The 19,847-nt window shown below is 32.1% G+C and overlaps 1 protein-coding gene across 3 annotated transcripts in view; it reads left to right on the forward strand.

The window, feature by feature from the left end:
• Nucleotides 1-19,238, forward strand: part of LOC129948125 (nuclear hormone receptor FTZ-F1) — a 103,404-nt gene extending 84,166 nt beyond the window's left edge. For 2 of the 3 annotated variants that reach the window (XM_056058977.1, XM_056058978.1), the window contains 7 exons: nucleotides 9,803-10,023; nucleotides 10,092-10,321; nucleotides 10,371-10,433; nucleotides 10,486-10,684; nucleotides 14,207-14,465; nucleotides 14,547-14,647; nucleotides 18,550-19,238. In XM_056058977.1, the coding sequence (XP_055914952.1) occupies nucleotides 9,803-10,023; nucleotides 10,092-10,321; nucleotides 10,371-10,433; nucleotides 10,486-10,684; nucleotides 14,207-14,465; nucleotides 14,547-14,647; nucleotides 18,550-18,699 (1,223 nt within the window). In that variant the 3' untranslated portion in view covers nucleotides 18,700-19,238. Of the gene's footprint in view, nucleotides 1-9,802; nucleotides 10,024-10,091; nucleotides 10,434-10,485; nucleotides 10,685-14,206; nucleotides 14,466-14,546; nucleotides 14,648-18,549 lie in introns of those variants that run through there. The other variant, XR_008781834.1, reaches the window with a different exon arrangement.
• Nucleotides 19,239-19,847: the final 609 nt, after the last annotated feature.

A 19,847-nucleotide genomic window follows, 5' to 3' on the forward strand; every position in this document is an offset into this window, starting at 1 on the left:
GGGAAAAATTTGTTGTTTGCCCATTTTTTAAAATATCTTTTTTTACGAATTTAGGTGCAGAAAGTAAGTGAACGGACCTAAATATTACTACAAAATTTTTTAATATTTTTAAGTGACAGTTCGTAGTTGTCAATTTGAACAGAAAAGTTTTCGGATCGCTTTATTTCTCGAAGAACTGATCACAATTGGCCGTCAAGATGATCTTGTGCCTTAATTCTTATAAAAGGAAGATAAGGTCTTTGTAAATGCTCTAAAGTCCATTCAAGACAAAGCAAACTAACCGATAGATCAAAAATGCAATGGAGTTTCGAAACCATTTCTTATCGGTTTTTTGTTGTTTTCGTAGGTTTTTGTGTTTTGTTAAAAACGTTATAAGTTCAATTTTTCTAAATAAATAATAACTAAAAATTACCAACAATATTTTGCATATGATGAAATATGTACATATGTAGTTTGATTTTAAAATTTATATTTGTTAACGAGATTTTTAATCGAAAACCAATTTTTATCAATTTGAGTAGCATTTCTTGAAAGTTTTTTTTATTTTATAAACATCATTTTACAGAATGAAATCATTTTGGTGACAAACTTTCTTTTTTTTCCGAGATATTAGGAATCGAATATCAATTTTCACCAATTTTTGATTTATATGAAAAAACTGACAGTTGGATTTTTAAACAAATTTTACTAAATTTTCCTATAGTTTAAGGCTTGTTGATTGAATAAACACAGCTCTTGTTCATAGTCAATTTTCCTGATGTGTTTAGTAAAACCCCAGTTTAAGGTTGTACTCTACTACAATTGTACTTCAAATGACAGGTGAAAGCAAAAAAATACTGTTATATTTTTAAACTCGTTATTTATTAAAATTAAACAGTGTTCAGGAAAATCATTTCGACTGTTTACAGTCAAATATTTCTTTATCAAAAAGTCCCATAGCAAGGCAATAAAATAGCTACAATTTATCTTCTTTGAAGAATTGTAGCAACTATATAATTCGCAGTTTCTGTATGTAGCTCGGATTATATGGGATCCCGATTTATTCGGGAAAATATGAGTCAAGACAAGGTGTAATAGTCATCTTCTGACGAGCCCAACCATTACACCGGGGCGAAACGCATATATGAACACTTTATATATTTTTAATCATATTTATTATAATATCGTTATTTTATGCTTCCATTCCTCGAATTGGATGTCGAAAAATGAAGTAAAACAAAACTATTTAATAGAAAATCCAAAACAAAAAAAACTAAAATCGTTCAATAATATTTTAGATAAACACAAAGGAAAATATAAAACGCGAACGGCAGGAGAACTTATCGCAGTTAGACAAAGAACTTTGTATCGAAAATTGCCAAAAAGAAGAGCTACACCAGCAACTTTACGTGCAATTTATTTGATATGATTTGCCTTTTGAGCTTTTCAATTCACTTCACAGCATTTCCTATGTTTATAGTTAAACCACAGGTTTAGCTCTAAACTTAAGTTTAAATTTATTTATAAATAACCTAAACTCTAGACTCTAAGCAAGAGGATTGCAAACATATATGCATATGCCCCAATTTTTTCTGTTAGATGAAATTAATTTGAAGCCAATATCCTAAATTCTTGAAAAGAAATTTGAATCGAAAATAAATTGTTACCAGTTTTTAGTAATGTTGGTTTAAGTTTTTTATTTTTTGTAAAAAAAAAACACTTTTGATTCAATTTTTCTCAAAATGTTACCAGATGTCAAAAACGTTATTGTTCGATGCATACAATTATTTTGGAGATAAAATCATTTTTGATTCGTAAAATGTTCGACTTAACAATTGGTTTTCCCAGTTTTTTTGATCTATAAAAAAGTTAATTGATTTTTTTTCAATTATATCAGTTTGGATTTTAAATTTAATCAGTTTGGTATGACATTATCTTGTTGGCCAGTTGATATCGCCAAGAGGAGAAATTACACGGCCAGAAAATGTCCCTTGCAATAAAGCCATACTCGCTCGAGTTGTGTGGCATGTGGCACCGTCTTATTTAAACTATATATTGTCCAAGTCGTATTCTTCAAAAGCAAGTACATAAATGTCGGTTATCATATGAATATTGAAGGTGACAGTCGTTCCATTTTCGTTTTCGAAGAAGTAAGGTCCAAACACAGAGTGTTTGTAATGTATGTAATGGTCTATCTTCAATTACTTGAGGATTCTCAGAACCCCAAATACGTCAAATGTGTTTATTAACATCTCCACCGAGTGAAAAATGTGCTTCGTCGCTAAAGAAAATTTAGTTCACAAAATCGCCGTCCACCGCCTGTTGTTCAAGCACCCAATTGACGTTTGTACGACCGACATTGTGAATGGTCAGCTGGTTTCAGTTGTTGTGTGAGCTGGACTTCATATGGATGTAGGTGTAGATCAAAGTGCAAAATACGCAATAATGTGCTGTAAGGCAGCCCTAATACCTGAAAACAAAGAGGAATCGACACATTCGGGTCTTTGGCAACACTTTCACTTACAGCTGCGATATTTTCAGTGGTATGAGCAAGACGAAGATGCACATGCCTTACAATATTTGTAACCAATCCAGTCTTTTGATTGATTCAAATCTCTGGGCTTTGTCTCTATAAACTATAACAGTCCATAACTGTCGATCATCTGTAATGAAGGAGGCACAACAGTTTAATATTCACCTTTGCTGGGTGTAACCTGCTGCTAATGCAAGACGCTGTGAGGAAGGCACTAGGTGGATCAACATCACCACGTGTCAAGTCACAAAAAACATCTGGCCAACACTCTATGTAAAACGTTCAAGGTACTTGCTCTCTCTAAGCAGATCGCATTTAAGCTCGATAATAGGTGTCATATTCTCAAATGACTTTTGCAGAAGTTGTATGGACGAGGAAGAGGAAGAAACGGTTCTTCATCTTCTCTGCACATGTCCTGCTCTGGTTCGAAAACGCAAGAATTATATAGGAGAATTCTTCTTTAACGATCTAAACGATCTCCTCTTTTTTTTTAATTTGTATGCGTTGCGCGATAGTTAAGCGATCCATTTTCATAAATGTCAGACTGAAAAAAATGGTTTAACAAAAAAGTTTGACAGATGTCAAATTCCAGCTTTATACTTTTGAAACCGCAAGATTGATAACCCATCTACAAAACTTTTTGGATCTCATGGTGATCTCATGGTTCATCTTACCGAACAGTGAAGCAAATACTTACATCGCTTTTGAGAAAGTAAAATGATTGCACTTGATATTTCAAAACCATTTAATAGGGTTTGGCATCGGGCTCTCCCTGCTTCACTGGATTAGTAATTACCTTTCGAATCGTTCAACACAAGTTGTATTAAATGGATTCAAGTCTGAAAACCACAAAATGGTGTGCCCCAGGGCTCTGTTCTTTCTCTAACACTCTTTCTCATTTTTATTAATGATCTTCTGTATGCAAGTTCTAATCCAATACATTGTTTCGCTGACGATAGTACTCTTAGCTTTTCATATCATTTTCAAACTCAAATCCCCCTTCTTTCGACTTGGAACTGCAACGACAAAATTGGAAAAGCTCATAAAATTCCGACTTTAAAGCATTGTACAATGGGGATTAAAAAACCGCGTTGGATTAAATGATTTAATGCTTCGAAAACTTAATACTGGCTTGTATCATTAAAGCGAGATATACCCCTCTTGCCATTATTCATGGATGGCACTTGCATCAATGAGACTGAACATCTCGATATTCTGGGTATGTGTGTCACCGACCACCTCATGTGGAACGATTACAAACGCTGTGTTTGGGTTTCCTTAAGCAATGCAATCATTTTTTCACCTCTTCTGATCTGGCTGTTATCAACAAGACATACACATATACGGTGCTCCTGCAGCTTACTTGAGCCTCTTGGATAGTTTTAAACGTAGAGCATTTAAATTGATAGGTGATAATATCATATACCCTTTTTTAACGTTATTTGTTATTTTACTAGTGAAATAGTCAGCTGTATTTCTCCAGTTAAACAGTCCAACCTTAATACTCGAGCTTATTGAAATGCTAATCAGTATACCCTCGAGTACAACTTCGGCCGTACTGTCAAATACAGAGATTCGTTCTTTAGCCGTACTACGCGAATGTGGAATGCCTTACCACTCTATTTTTTCAAATCATTGCAATATTTAGGAATTCAAAACCAATATGCACAGACATCCCCTTTCAAACACTCTCTCCTATTGATAGTGCTCACACTGTGTATCTGCATAATAAGAGTAATATCATCCCCTTGAGTGTGCGCTTATTATAAAATAAAGCCAGCAAAATTCTTTTTCTAAAAAGGAAAATATCCTTTAAAACAGGAGATCAATTAAATTTGTATGAATAAGTTCTATTCCAAAGTGATCCCTTAATATTTACTTGTATTGGACAAATATAGACTAATTTTTCTCGAATTTTGAGTGATTAAATTTAAGTAACTAAGGTTTTAACATAGCCCCAAAAAAATAGTCTTAAGACGTTAAATCGCACGATCTAGGCGTCCAATTGACCGGTCCCTAATGTGAAATAAACTTGCCTCTCAATAAGTCCATTGTTGCTCGTACTGTGTGGCATTTGGCACCGTCTTGTTGAAAAAAGTCAAGCTCTTGCATTTTGGGCAAACAAAAGTTGGATATCATCTTACGGTTCAGGGCTCACCATTCACAATTACGTTACGATTCGCATCATCTTTGAAGTAGTACGGTCCAACCAAAAAACTGTTGTAATTACCAGCGCATAAACTGCATCAAACTGTGACTTTTTCTGGATGTATTAGTAGCTCTTGCAATGGTTCTGGCTGACAATTCACATTATTTACGTAGCCATTGATCCAAAAAGAAGAAGCGCGCGATGAACTTTCTTAGCAGAGCACTCATTTTGATAATATAATTCAATAATTTGCAAGCGTTGTTTGTTTGTAAGACGATTCGGGGTTAAATTATAGACCAAACCGAAGATGTTTGACAGTGAAACAAAATACGAAACGTGCGTCATCTGTTTAAACCAGTGTTGTTCACGAGATCATAGCTAAAAAATAACCCTTTAGTAGGGAATCACGGAATCATGTTATCATTGCTTTTAGAAATGCAGCAGAAAATAAAAACAATGTTAATTTTATAAGTTATGTTTGAAACGTTTTTTTTTTTCAGAATGTTGGTCAGATTAAAATAACAAGGAGCTAACTAAGGGAAAGCAGCGAAAGTTATTAACAAAAAAGACATGACCAAAAAGATCCAATCTTTCAAAATACAATCATGATACAGATAGATTTTGGACAAAAAGAACGCTGTTTGAATCGTACACTGGGGCGTATATGCACTTTTTCGTAATTATTATGGCTAAATGTGCTCAAAAGTCTTTCTAATTTTTACAACAAATATTTGAATATAATTATTCATATTTATCCACTCGTTTTATAAGACGAATTGGTTTATCTCTGCAATGCTTTGTAGCTTCGTTTTATAAAATTAAAAGTTCAAATCATTTCTGTCTGAGGACAGACTTACTTAAACTATTCTAAATTTTTCAATATCGTACAATGTAAACTAAATATATTGTATTTTTATTCTCTGGAAAAAAGTCACTACAATAATGGAACTCTGGGCGTATACGCATCCTTACTATTTACATAATTTTACAAAACGTCCTTTCACATTTGTTGTTGGTTTTTTAATTTGAATTTTTTTTAATCACATCATCACTAATTTGCATGAATTAGCAAATTATGTTTTTTCGGCTAGTTTATTTTTAATTTTAATATGTCACAGTCTCTTATTAACTGCAGATACAAATAAATGTCAGCTACAAATAAAAGCAGTCAATTTTTTTCAGAAAAAAGCTAACAACCGTGTCAATTAAAATATTCTCACTGATAACTTTGTAAGAAATGTCATTGTCAGGCCAACTCTTTAGCCTTTGAAATTCACCAACTCTTTGAATTAATAATTTTAGTCTTGTCAGATCTATCAATGATCTGTAATTCAACCTACCTTGCAATGGTCTTTTTCGTATCAAAAGCCAGTTCATAGACCGTAACAAAATATTAATAAACCGAAACAAGTGAATGCTATTTAAAAATTATGAATACTTAAGCTACAAAGTGCCTATATTCTGACAAATGCAGCTACACAAACCAGTTAGTTTGGCTAAAAGTTAATAAAGTGCAGTAATTTGGCAAACTGGTCTCTAGTACATCTCTGAAATTTAGTTAATTCAAAAAGCCTTTAGTTAACTGTGAGTTTATTTTTAGTAATTCAACTAATACTTAAGAATTAAGTAATTTCTAATCTAATAATTATCCACGAGTTTCCCAGCTATGGAAGCATTTATTTATATTATCATTATTTGTTTGAATTACAAAAATAAAAAGAATTTAATACTTTTTTAAATGTTGGCCCTTTAAGTTTTAATATTTATAAATGTGAATAAATTGTATGATTAAGTAACAAATACTCGTTCCTGAAATAATATAAATGAAAAAAGAAGCAAGACACAAACATTTGTCAAGGTTATAATAGAGTTTGTTGTTCAACATTTCTTACATTATGAGGTGACGACTTAGGACATGCCTTAATAAAATTGAGTTGAGCAATAGTGTAAACTTAAATATATGCCCACTCTAAACAATCATGGACAAGTTTGAAACTCGATTGTCCCGTATTTAATCAGTCTGTTCCGAAATGCGGAAAATTCCTAGATAACTAGGTATCTATCTTAAATATTCTTCTTTTTTTGATTTTACGTATTTCCTCTAAAGGTTATAGTAGAGTTTGTTGTTCAACATTTCTTACATTATGAGGTGACGACTTAGGACATGCCTTAATAAAATTGAGTTGAGCAATAGTGTAAACTTAAATATATGCCCACTCTAAACAATAATGGACAAGTTTGAAACTCGATTGTCCCGTATTTAATCAGTCTGTTCCGAAATGCGGAAAATTCCTAGATAACTAGGTATCTATCTTAAATATTCTTCTTTTTTTGATTTTACGTATTTCCTCTAAAAAATTCATCTGAAAACTTAAATATTTAGAGGTCTCCCATTATTTCATTTAAAAATTTGGTAGTTTACTATCGCTTATCCTAAACGTTTTTTTTACCCTCTCTTAACTTACAATTAATCGTAAATACCCTTGGCTTTGTAATGTTTAAATTGTTTCTACAAAACTTTTTTAACCCCGTTCTCTCGGAAAAAGATTCCTGACCTGTCTTTCTATGAAGGACCTCATTTGATATGCGGTTTGGCCATAAACCATAAAGAAGCACAGATTCGACATTTGTGCGAAACAGTCGTAGCTTTGTTCTTAACCTAATAGAGTTATTCCTCCAAATTTTTGACAGCATACCGAACGCCGATTTTGCTTTGCCGATGCGGCAGATGACGTCTTGTTTGGTTCCGGTACTTCTAAGGTGTTGAAAGCTCTCCACTTTTTCCACCGGTTGCGAGAAAATGTTTATTTGAGAGGATGGTCGGGTCCCAAGGCTGATCATTTTTGTTTTGTCGAAATTAATTTTCAGCCCCACAACTTCTACTTCTCTCTTAACACTTGTCGTCATTTGTGCCAAGTGCTTTAAATAGGATGTCAAATTCCATTGGATCCCTCCGCTACCTGACAGAGCTGAGTGCAGTACATCGCTTATCACCAACAAAAACAATATTGGAGACAGAATTCAGCCCTGTCTGACTCCGCTTCGGATTTCAAAGTCATCTGGAATGCCTCTCCACCGCAAAGCCAACCAGATATACTCCCTGTTAACGCTATCAATAGAGATTTGGCAGCTCTAAATTTTATTTTTGAACGCACGTTTTTAATAGTCCTTGAACTGTTATTGTTAATTTATTCAGTAAACTTAACATTTGCATCATGGTAATAAAAAAATTAATAATTTTAGACCTTTCGTTGTTTTATCGATATTTTTACAAAGAATGTTCTGTGGAGTTAGCAAGTTGTATTTCACCCTCAAACAATTCATCCGTAATACTCGCACTTCCAGGAATACTCATCAGTTTACTCTGTATCGGGCGTACTGTCAAGTATAGAGATTCTTTCTTAACCCGCACATCGAGAATTTGGACTGCTTTGGACAACTCTGTTTTTCCCTCCCATTTTGATGTTTAAAACTTTAAGGTCAATGTGCAAAAGCATCTTCTCTTTAATATTTCCTTTTCCTTACGCTTGCACTGCCAATATAAACATATAAGGTAATAATCCCTTGTAAATTATATTACCAAACAAAATTCCACCGAAATTCTAAGTCGGTGGCCACAACTTTAAGAGTGTTAGCTCTAGCTTCAGTCGTAATTCTTTTCCACATATTCGTTGTTTGAAATATCGAAAATATCGCTGCCGTTCAAGTTCCTTAGCAAACAATCCAAATCAGTCAAATCCTCGGCCGATGGACCATTTGTTATCAAGATCTTGTAGGTATGTAAAACCTTTAATTATGTGTTCGAAAAGTTAAAGCTCTTGAATCTTTGCAAACTTTGTCTAAACAAAATTAAAACGATTTTAAAAGAAACAATTTTCATTAATTTATATATATAATTATATAAATAGTAAAATTAAAATTTAATAAGTGTAGTATTTATTTACATAAATTAATACTCTTTGACTTAAGTGCTTTTACCAAAACAACTTTTACAGTTTTTCATTTACTAAGTATCCTAAGATGTTCTTAGGTCCGTTAAACCATTATTATGTTTTTATTTGCCTTCTTTTTTTTAATTTATTAAATATGGTAAAACATCTAAAGTCAATATACAAAATGTAAATACAAAAAAGTTTTGTGGTAAAATATCTTAAGTTGATATAAACGATTTTATTTTTTAAGATAATTTTTCCAAAATCATTAATGCCTATTATCTAATTAATAAAATAAATTAATACATCAGATGAATCATCCTTTGCTTAAGTTATTTTCCCTCTTGTAAAAGCCTACGAATTTAACTTAAGCTATTTTACAGAATTGTGATTAGTGGAAATATAGTCATAACTTTCTTGTCTTAAACAAATTATCAATAAGGGTAAAAAAGAAAACTAGTTTGTAGATAGAATCTATGAAAAAAAAAAGAAAAACAGCTAAAACCACTTGAGTCGACTTAAGAGCCTTAACCTTTTGAGCACAGATCTATGTGGGGGAAGAACAATATTTATGAGGAACTAAACTCTTTTCGGAAAGACTTTATTTTTCGTTATTACATATCACAAACTAACGGATTGAGACATTAAATGTTTTGAGCACATTGGGAATAGTCGTGTTAAAATGACAATTGTTCTTCGATATTCTAAAAATATTTGTAAATGTAATTTATTTCCTATTTTTTTAAATGTTCGTTCTTCTCGATCACATTTTCTATGCCATGAGGTTAAACGTTTTAATATACTTGTTCGTCAAATTCGTACAATTTTGAATTGTATTATAAAACATTGTATTATAAACATTGTATACTTCAAACAAAAATTGAAAGTTTAAGGAATGATAGCAACCTTTAGAGACCTTTGTTTTCTGATATTTTGTCCTTTTATATATTTTGGCATGTTTAATTTTTATATAATTTACAGTTTTATTAATTTTTAAAAACTTTTGAAATTAAAGATTTTAAAAAGATCTTGGGATTGATAGCTTTTTCTGTTTTTACTAAACACTTGCATGTAAATACATAAATAAGTCGATTAAAGTTTTGCAAGACTTCTCTCCAACATGTTTTTTTTATAAAACTATTTTTTAAACCGAAATAACTATTAATGTATTATAATTAAAAATATGTGCTGTTTTCTTATTTATTATAGCTGTTCGAGCAGACAGAATGAGAGGTGGAAGAAATAAATTTGGACCAATGTACAAAAGAGATCGAGCGCGGAAACTGCAAATGATGCGCCAACGACAGTTAGCGCTGCAAGCTATTCGAACAACAATGGGATCTTCGGATGTGAAGGGTTCAATGTCACCAACTGCCTACCAACAGCCATATCCAAATATGAACATAAAACAAGAAATTCAAATACCCCAAGTAATTAAGATTTTTCATTAAACATTTCCACACGAAAAGAAATTTTGCTATGTTTTATTTTATTAAAGGTATCATCTCTTACACAATCACCGGACTCCTCGCCGAGTCCAATTGCAATTGCTCTTGGACAAGTGCATCCTTCACCTGGAACGTTATCTAATAATTTAAGTGGTAGCAATGGGTCAAGTGCAGCAAGTTCAGGAAATGTACACGAAAGCTTAGCCCGCAATAATGAATCAAGTACCTGCCAGGATGGAGCGCCAGTGAATTTACAGCACTCAACAGATTCAAAAATATGGTATATTGGTTTAATAGTGTATCCATGGGTTAACATATTTTTCTTTCAGTTTTGATTCCAGCACCAATCCGTCTAGTACAGCAGACTCAGTTAACAATGTCGAACCATTGAGGTAAGCCAAACAAGTTATCAACTCCTTAACCAATAAAATTTTTTGTTTATAGGGTCTCACCGATGATTAGGGAGTTTGTTCAATCAATAGATGACCGGGAATGGCAGACACAACTATTTGCATTACTTCAAAAACAGTCTTATAATCAAGTTGAGGTTGACCTGTTTGAATTAATGTGCAAAGTCTTAGACCAAAACCTGTTTTCACAAGTTGATTGGGCCCGAAACACAGTTTTCTTTAAGGATCTAAAGGTAAGTTATACATTTTTGAATAACTTATAACATACATAATTATGAACTTATTAAACAAAAAAAGAACTAGTTATTAATTAAGCTTAAATAGATTCTGCTTAATTAAGTAATACCTAAACAAAATTCAAATCGTTCTTCAAATTGTCAAACGAAGAGGTTTTTTGCTTGCAATTGTGAACAAGCGACTTTAAAAGACATAGGATTCGATCCTAGACCTCTGTCATGAAAGTCCTTTGGCCGAAACATTCAGAGTTTTCTTTGTTGTTTTATTATAACGTATTGATAAATGTACAGTGGTTCGTAATACAATTTCCCAAATAAAATGTATGGAACTAGTATAACTTAATTGTCTTTTCATAACATACTTAAATTCAAATTAAGTTTAAATAACAGAAAACTGCATTTCAAATTATTAATTAGCAAATAAATTAAGAAATAAAAACAACTCCTTAATTTAACCTCTCGCACATAATCGGTATTTTTCACGTCAATTGATAATGTTTTTGTAGTACCCGTGATGGCTAGTGCGTTGGACTGTCATGCCTCAGGTTCAATCCCTGCCTCTGCCATCCAAAGTTTTCTTCACGGGTACTGGCTCTTGCGAGGCAAATTGGACAAATTCTCCAAGAGTAATTCTTGCCATGAAAAGTCAGGACGGCAAATCTCACAATTTAAAAACGATGATAGGATTGATGTAAGCAGAAAAGTAAAAGGAAAGAAGCTAGAGACGTACAATGATAAGCTTCTTTTTATGCTAATCAACTAAAATTCCTTCTTATCTTCGGAATCGCTAAAGCTTTTTTTGAAAGAGACTACAAGTACATAAGTCTGCAACGAAACTATCAGAAGAACAAGCTTCTCCATCGAAGTAAAGACCGAAATGGCCCCGCTACGTCTTCTTGGAATAAGGTGGAACTACATATTTCTCTTTTATTTAACCATGAGATATAATACAAAATTATACATTAGGTTTTGCTCACGGACGGAAGCAAATTTAAACTCATAGGTTCGGTTGGAGGAATGTTTGATTTACGAAAATTAAATGAAGAATTTTGTCATAAGCAAACTCGAATTTCTGTAAAGCATGGCGTTTGGTTGGTCAAGGTATGAGGATGTGTTGCAGGTGTGGTGATCGGAACTAACATTTTGTATAGGGTAAAATGTGTCGCGGTTAGTATGCTTGGAATACAAGACAATTTTATCTTCCAACAGGGCAACTACCCAAAGCACACATATTATACAGCAAGGTCGTGGTTATTCTATAAATGCCCTAGAGTGCTTAAAACACAGAAAAAGTCACCTGACCTTAATGCAATCGAACATATAATGGATGAACTGGGACTTCGAATTGCTTAAAAAAAACTTTAGAAACATTAAGAACCAGAAGAACGATTTTCAAGAGGAATGGCAAAAAATAAGTCGTGAAGTACGTTAAAAACTTGTCTCTTTGATACCTCGACGCCTTGAGTAAGCGAATAAATCGTAAGGATTTGCAACTAAGTACTACATATTAAGTGTCCGATTATGTGTGAGGTGTTAAATTATTGAGTTGTTTTTATTTTGTATATTAATAACTTTATGTTTTATAGCTTAAATTGTAAACTAATATGTGTTTAAATGTCATATGAAACGTTTATAAAGTTTTACACTCTTCATACATTTTCTCAGGAGCCTCTGATTATTTATTTAAAGCATATAATAACATTTTTTACAAATATATCGTTTCTAAACAAGCAAACATTAACGAACTTAAAACGCACCCCTGTGGGACACCAGTTTCTGAGCAAAATGAATTTGACTCATTTTTTCGATAACATAATGCAGACAGAATCAATATCAACTTTTAATAGTGTCAAACTAACATCAATGAAAACTGCAAATAAAGGTTTTTAATTTGTTGTCTAAAAAACGTCTTGCCACTGTAGTTAAGGCAAATATTAGATCCGCCGTCGAAAGGTTTGGTTAGAAATTTGTTTGAAACAACTGATAATGTTATTGCACTGTGTCCAATTCTTCAATCTGTGGAATAGAAGTATTTCTTAAAACAGAAATGCCTCCATAGTTTTCGTTTGTGTATTCTACTTTTACACTTCAGAATTTTCAGAAAGTAATAAGCTATAGCAAGCGTCAAACTTCGTTTAACATTTAACATGAATTATTACAGTACAAAAAAATAAAATAAAGACGTTTACGATAGTGAAGCACTGGTTCTAAACAATAATTTTAATCCCACCTTATTTAAATTTAAATGAATCGATGAACAGTTTAAGTTATATAAAATGCTCATTCGACTTAAAGCTTCATTCTTTCCGTAGTTAGTTCTAAGGAAGTCAATATGTATAAAGTCAAAAGTACGCAGGTGATAAGTTCCGCCTCGGTAATTCAAATGTACACAAGATAGCAAATAAGGTGCATCAATTTCACCATTAATGAGTTGATGAAGAAATATTAAATCATTATTAACACGCCTTTGATGGAGAGATTGCAATTGAAGAAGCTGAATACGATGTTCATAGGGGGGCAGATCATAAGGATCTTCCCAAGAAAGACCCTTTAGGGCAAAGCGAATAAAATTATATTCAAGATGAGGACTAACAAAGAAAGTTTAACATAGGGATCATTGAACTCCTTTGCCCAACGTTATATAAAATCAAGCATAGAACCTGCTTTATTAACAATAAAATTAATGTGATTTATAAAGTCATAGTTGGAACAGAAATGAACATCTTTAAATTTGGAGACCCAATAGAGTTTTTGCTGTGACATACAATAATCAAATATACTACCGTTTAGTTTTTTAGTAAAAGTTATCGTCTGTCATTTTAAAGGTATGAGGGTCTCACACCAAAATGTGAAACTATCAATGTCAGTATGTAAAAGGATACGATCTTGGGTGGACTTTATTATCATAAAAATGTTCATGTCATCAGCAAAAATTAATAAGAACAACACTTGAGCGTAGACATGACGATACGTCGTTAATAGACAGTATGAAATGAAAAGAGCCAAGTTCGCTTCCTTGGGGAACACCGGATTGAGCAACAAAAGCTTCAGAATGACAATTTCTAAATTTTAGCTCATAGAATCTGTTTTCAAGGTATGATTTGATCCAAGCTTAGTCAGTGTATACACAGTGAACTTCATAATCGATCCAAGCTAAGAAAAATGGTGGAAAACCTAGAGCTCTAAGTTTAAATAAAATAATTCCGTGGCAAAGTTTTTCAAAAGCTTTAGAAAAGTCAGTGTATACACAGTCAACTTCATAACCTTGTTCTAAAGTGTTTGATAATATTATTTTAATAAACTCACACTCTTTCTATGTATTTACTTGTTACATGCAAATCCAATCAAGAAATGTCAACACTTAAAAGCATTTAAGTTGTACTCCTAATAATTTTAGTTGAAAAAAAAACGAATGACCTGTTGCATTCCAGATACAAATTCTCTATAATGACAGATAAAATGTTTCACCGTTATGTACTTACGACATCATCACTAAATGATAATTTTATACTTTTTCAGGTTGACGACCAAATGAAACTTCTTCAACATTCTTGGTCTGACATGTTAGTGCTGGATCATTTGCATCAAAGGATTCACAATGGACTGCCGGACGAAACGCAACTGAACAATGGCCAATTGTTTAATCTTTTGGGCCTAGGTTTGCTTGGAGTTCCACAGCTTTCAGATTATTTCAACGAGTTACAAAATAAACTGCAAGATTTGAAATTCGATATGGGTGACTACGTCTGCATGAAATTTCTTATATTACTGAATCCAAGTATGAATTTTTCTAAAGGCTTAATGCCATCATCATAAAAATTTAATATATTAATTTTTTTTTACTTTTTTTATATTACAGATGTTCGGGGTATTGTAAATAAGAAAACAGTTCTAGAAGGCCACGAAAATGTTCAAGCTGCCCTCTTGGACTATACATTAACTTGTTACCCATCAGTGTCGGTAATTATTGAACAACCCTATTTATTTAATTTTAATTTTAAAATAGTTAACAAAAACGTAGAACTGAAGATAGGTAACTATAGTATTTAAGATATTTTGGGAAGGGTTTAATTGTATAGTACCTGAGGATATGCATTGATGGAAAAAATAATAAAAACTGTGAAAAAACTAGCCAAAATTCTTAACTAGTATCTCTGTGTATTTGGGGATAGAGTTTAGAGTTTCTTGATCATCTGTTTAGAAAAACAAAGACAACATTTTTTTTTTCAAATAAGATGGTAAAAATTCTGTCAGACGATCAAGGAACTTTTGAGCTCGATCCCAAATACATTTAGATGTTGGTTAAGGATTTTGGTAAAAGTGTTATGAGTTTTTTCTATTTTTTACCATCTTGAGCTAGACCAACATCGAAATTATGTGTTTTACTGAAGAGAACATATCAACTAATGAAAAATTACGCATGATAATAAACCAAAGAACTCATAAAAGTTTTAGGAATAACTTAATTGAAAACCCATCAATATCATTCGATTTAAATATGGTGGAATATGTCTAGGTTAAATTTAAAAGAAACTGCATGGCCAAAGAAAATGACACCTTAAGGTTAAAAGCAAAACAAATAATTGATGATATTCCACACTGTTCAAGACATGTGTCAAGGTAGATAATTCTATATTGAAATATGCGATTACGCTTTTTAAAATAAAAGTGCAACAATCATGTACTCAAGGATTCAACTATAAAATAATTCTATTACAAAAATAAAGTGGGAAATACTTCTGAGGTTTTTTTTTATAATCATTTCCTTTTTTTAAGTTTAGCAGTTTTATATGATATTTTTTTCTTGAAGTATAGAGAGTTGTAAGGTATTTTTTAGATTGGTTTATACTTTTCCCAATACGCTTTTTATTGCAAGCTAAAATCGTTTTTAATCACTGTAAATTGATGTACTTTAATAATAACAATTATAACTTGGGTTGGAAAATCCAAATAAAAAAAACGAGTCATAGATTCTACGACAAGTCACAAATTTGGAGTTTTTGGGTAGTTTTAATTCTTCCACACTTCCTACCTTCAGTAATTTATTATAAAAGACGAAGGATTTAACCGATATCTAAGAGGTATTTATTGCTTTTATCAAAAAACGATAAAAAGTCCCACAACAATACATATACAGTGTATGTTTTAATTCCAATAAAAATAATACATATATATTTTTCCAAAAAACCTCTTTTCCCTGATTATACATATTTTTCACAATAAGATAACCTTCAATAATAAAATTCTGCTCAATAAGTTTTTAAGTTGATTTTTATCCTGGCCAAAAATTTAGAAAATATGAATTTAAACGCTATCCTTCATAAGTTTTAGTTTATGGGTCACCTCTAAAGTCTTAGTATTTTGTAGGATGGCCTTTTTTTAGTACCGCACCGCATCTTCTTGGCATAGAATCGATGAGTTTTCGGCATGTTTCCACAGGTGTAGAATACCATGCTTCCTGTATCTCTTTCCATAACCCCTGTTGATTAGTCGAGAACCTATTCTTCAAATCTTTCCAAAGATTCTCGACAGGATTTAGATCCGGAGATTGAGAAGGCCATTGCAGTACCTGCACATTATTTTGCTGAAATCACCTGGTCACCACCTTACCCGTGTGCTTGGGGTCGTTATCTTGCTGGTAGGTCCATACTAAAGGCATATTTTCTTCGCCATATGCAAGCATTATATTTTCCAAAATGTCCAAATAGGTTTCCTTGGTCATATTATTTTTTATCCAATAGATAGGACCTACTCCATTATAAGAAAAACAACCCCAGATTTTGATGTTGCCGCCACCGTGCTTAACTGTTTGTATTGTGTTCCTAGGTTTCAGTTCTTCATTTTTCCTCCTTCTCACATAAAGTCTGCCATCAGAACCAAATAAATTTATCTTGGTTTCGTCACTAAAAAGAACATTTCGAAAATTTCTGCAAGTCGATTGTGAAAGATTTACTTTTGTAAATCGTAAACGCTGCTTTATGTTCTTAGAACTAAGTAACGGAACCTTCCTCGTAATTCGACCATGTACATTTTTATCCTGCAAATGTCTGCGGATTGGTCGATGGTTTATATCCAATAATAGATTTGCTTTTATACCGCTTGATGTTGTAAAGGGATTTTTAAGCAACTCTCTAACAATCTTTTGTCCAGCAAAGTTGTTGTTTTTTTTTGGCGTCCTCTTTTTTCGGTGATACTTCTTGGTTTACTCTTATTATTTTGGCCACCACTGTAGTTCGGTATTCATATGCAAATGTGACCAAAACCTTCACAAACCTAATTCATGAAATCAACGTAGAGTTAATTACCTATAGGGTTTCCAAAGTCCCCTTCAAAATCCCCAAATTTGGGTTTTGTTCAGAAGAATCGATTACACTGAAGCATGTATTTCCAATCCGAACAAACACTCAGCAAAACCTTCCTGGCCATCAATTCCAGCTTGGTCACTGTTTGGGACGGCCTTCCACCACGACCGTTTTCGCTTGACATTGTCGTATGTGATCCATTTTTCGTCGCCTGTCACCAGCCTCTTCAAAAATGGGTCGAGTACGTTCCGTTTCAGCAGCATATCGCAGGCGTTGATTCGGTCCACCGGTTTTCTTATCCACGTTGTCGTTTTCACCGGCTCAGTATCGTCGAAACCATTCCTCTCAGCGGCGGTTCGAAGTGGTAGAGTACCATCCCCCAAAACAAAATTAATCTCACGGAACGTTTCTGTAGAGGATTTGCACTTAAGGCGCCAGTTATAGCTATCATTGGTTTTCATCATTGAAAACAAACATTGGAATTTTGTTGATAGGTCGCTATCTTTAAAAATGTCTGTCATTGAAAAAAAAAATTCCTGATTGAAATCCACCGACAAATTTTTACTGACAGAAATATGTCATTGGAATTGTGTGAAATTGGAACACAAATCAGTGGAACGATTCGTTCAAAAACACTCTATATACTAGAGTGTTTTTGGATTCGTTTCACTTTTTAATATAAAAGTATCAGCTGTTCAGGAAAATGAATGTCCATCCGGAAAATTTAAAAATAAATAAATAGAAAAAAATAAATGTGCAATTACACTTTTTTTCAAAAAAAAATTCTTTGTGTGATTTTCGATCGATCAGTACATAATTTTCATTTCATTTCTAATCCGGGTCAATTTCAATGATAGCTGTTACTGGCGCCGAACGAAGGAAAACTTTAAAATAGTTCGAATTTCGACGCAAAATGCAAACTAATCATGCATAGTGTCGTTTTGTAGGTTAGGTCAAGACCTTTCAAATGATGGGTAGTATTGCCAGATACGAGCTCTGTAGCGATTTGTACATAGCCGCGAAATTTAAAAGCGAAAAGGTCAAAGGTAGAAATTTTCCAGCCTCTATATATTTCATAAATAAAATTCTATAAAAAAATATACATCACCATCACCTGGGAAAATACTGAAATGTTTACTTAGGTTTTTAGAACCTATTCGAAATCTTATTTCTAATTCTAAGTAAAATTTCGGCCAGTTGCAACTCATAGTTTCAAAATGGAAGGGAACAAATTATTTGTGAAAATATATCTTTGCTTAAAAAAGTAATAAAATATGAAGGCTTAAAATTAATTTATCTTGGTCAGATCAATTATTTAGGAATCTTTTTTAATTTGTATGTTTTTATGTAAAAAAAATAAGTTAGAAATATTTCGGTTTGCAATTTATTTCATTGCCATGGTAGGAAAACCAAGTATCCGCGGATGTTATTTGAACAATTTTTGCCTTTTCCAGAAAATAAGTCTGTTTCGTTTTTAGCTTTACATCGTGTACTTCCATGATATATTTATATGCATACAAATTACTTTAAAATACCTACTACATATTTTTTTCTCAACAGGATAAGTTTAGCAGACTTCTGAACATTCTTCCGGAAATACATGCAATGGCAGCTAGAGGAGAAGAACATTTATACTTAAAACACTGCGCTGGAAGTGCACCTACACAAACACTTCTAATGGAAATGCTTCACGCCAAAAGAAAAGTATAATTAAAATTGTTTAGCGCAATAAAAAAAAAGAAAAATGTCCTGTACAAGTATATATTAACTTTTTCTTGTATTATAAAATTATCTATTAAAATCTTTTTTAGTGTATATGATGTTATTTACGTTTAACGTGGATTTTGTAAATATTTAAATATTATATAAAGATCAATGAAAAATATGTATGTTATATATTTTAATAGACATGCAGATGTGACATTTATTAAGTTTTTAATTGCTGTATATGAGCTTTTTTCTGTTTGTTTTTAATTCAACATAAGTTTTTGTGTTATATTTAATAAATTATAAGCAAAATGTACCTTATAAAGTCTTAAATGATAGATATTTAACATACCTAGTTAGATTTAAACTAAAAAAAAAGCGTAAATTGAAATATAAGTTGAGCATGTTGTGAAAGGAACAAATAAAAAGTGATTTTAATTTTAGGCTACAACTTTACTTCTAAGTTTTATTGTTATATGATATCATCTTTTCATCTCAGCGATGTTAAACTATTTTGTAATAAAGTAATGTTATTACACTTAGGTTTCGAATTTTATCTTGTGTTGTTTTTAAATTTCAGATTATAAGTACATAATATACATAATTTTAATTAAAGTTTAAGCTCAGAATTAAATGGAAAAGATAATTTTTAAGTTTTAAGAACATTGGACAAAGAAAAAAACAGTGATTTTTGCTCAAAAAGTCCTTTACACTTTTCAGGTAAGGCCAAAGCGTAAGATTGATACAAATGATTTTTTTGCAATCTGAGGATGTTTTCAAAATGTTTGAACACAAAGAGGAATCTTATAATCGGTCCTTTCTCCAAAATTTTCGGAGTCAGAGAAATTTAAAAATACATAATATATGATTTCAATCCGAATTATATTAAATTTCGTATCAAAAATACCTCACCTTAAGAAACATCTTAATTAATTCAGGTTTAACAAAAAAAATTATCGACAAAAGGAAAAGGACAAAAGTGCCAGAATGATGGAGGAACATAAAAATTGTATTTAAGTACTGCTTAACGTGAACTTGAGATCTTTATATGTAATGTAACTGTAGTTATTTATTTATTTTTTCGGGAGAAAAAGAAAAGTTCAAAAATGCGATAATAATTGCAAATCGAACAAACTATAAGTAAACATTGA

Source organism: Eupeodes corollae, chromosome 2, assembly GCF_945859685.1.
Source record: "Eupeodes corollae chromosome 2, idEupCoro1.1, whole genome shotgun sequence".
Classification (NCBI taxonomy): domain Eukaryota; kingdom Metazoa; phylum Arthropoda; class Insecta; order Diptera; family Syrphidae; genus Eupeodes; species Eupeodes corollae.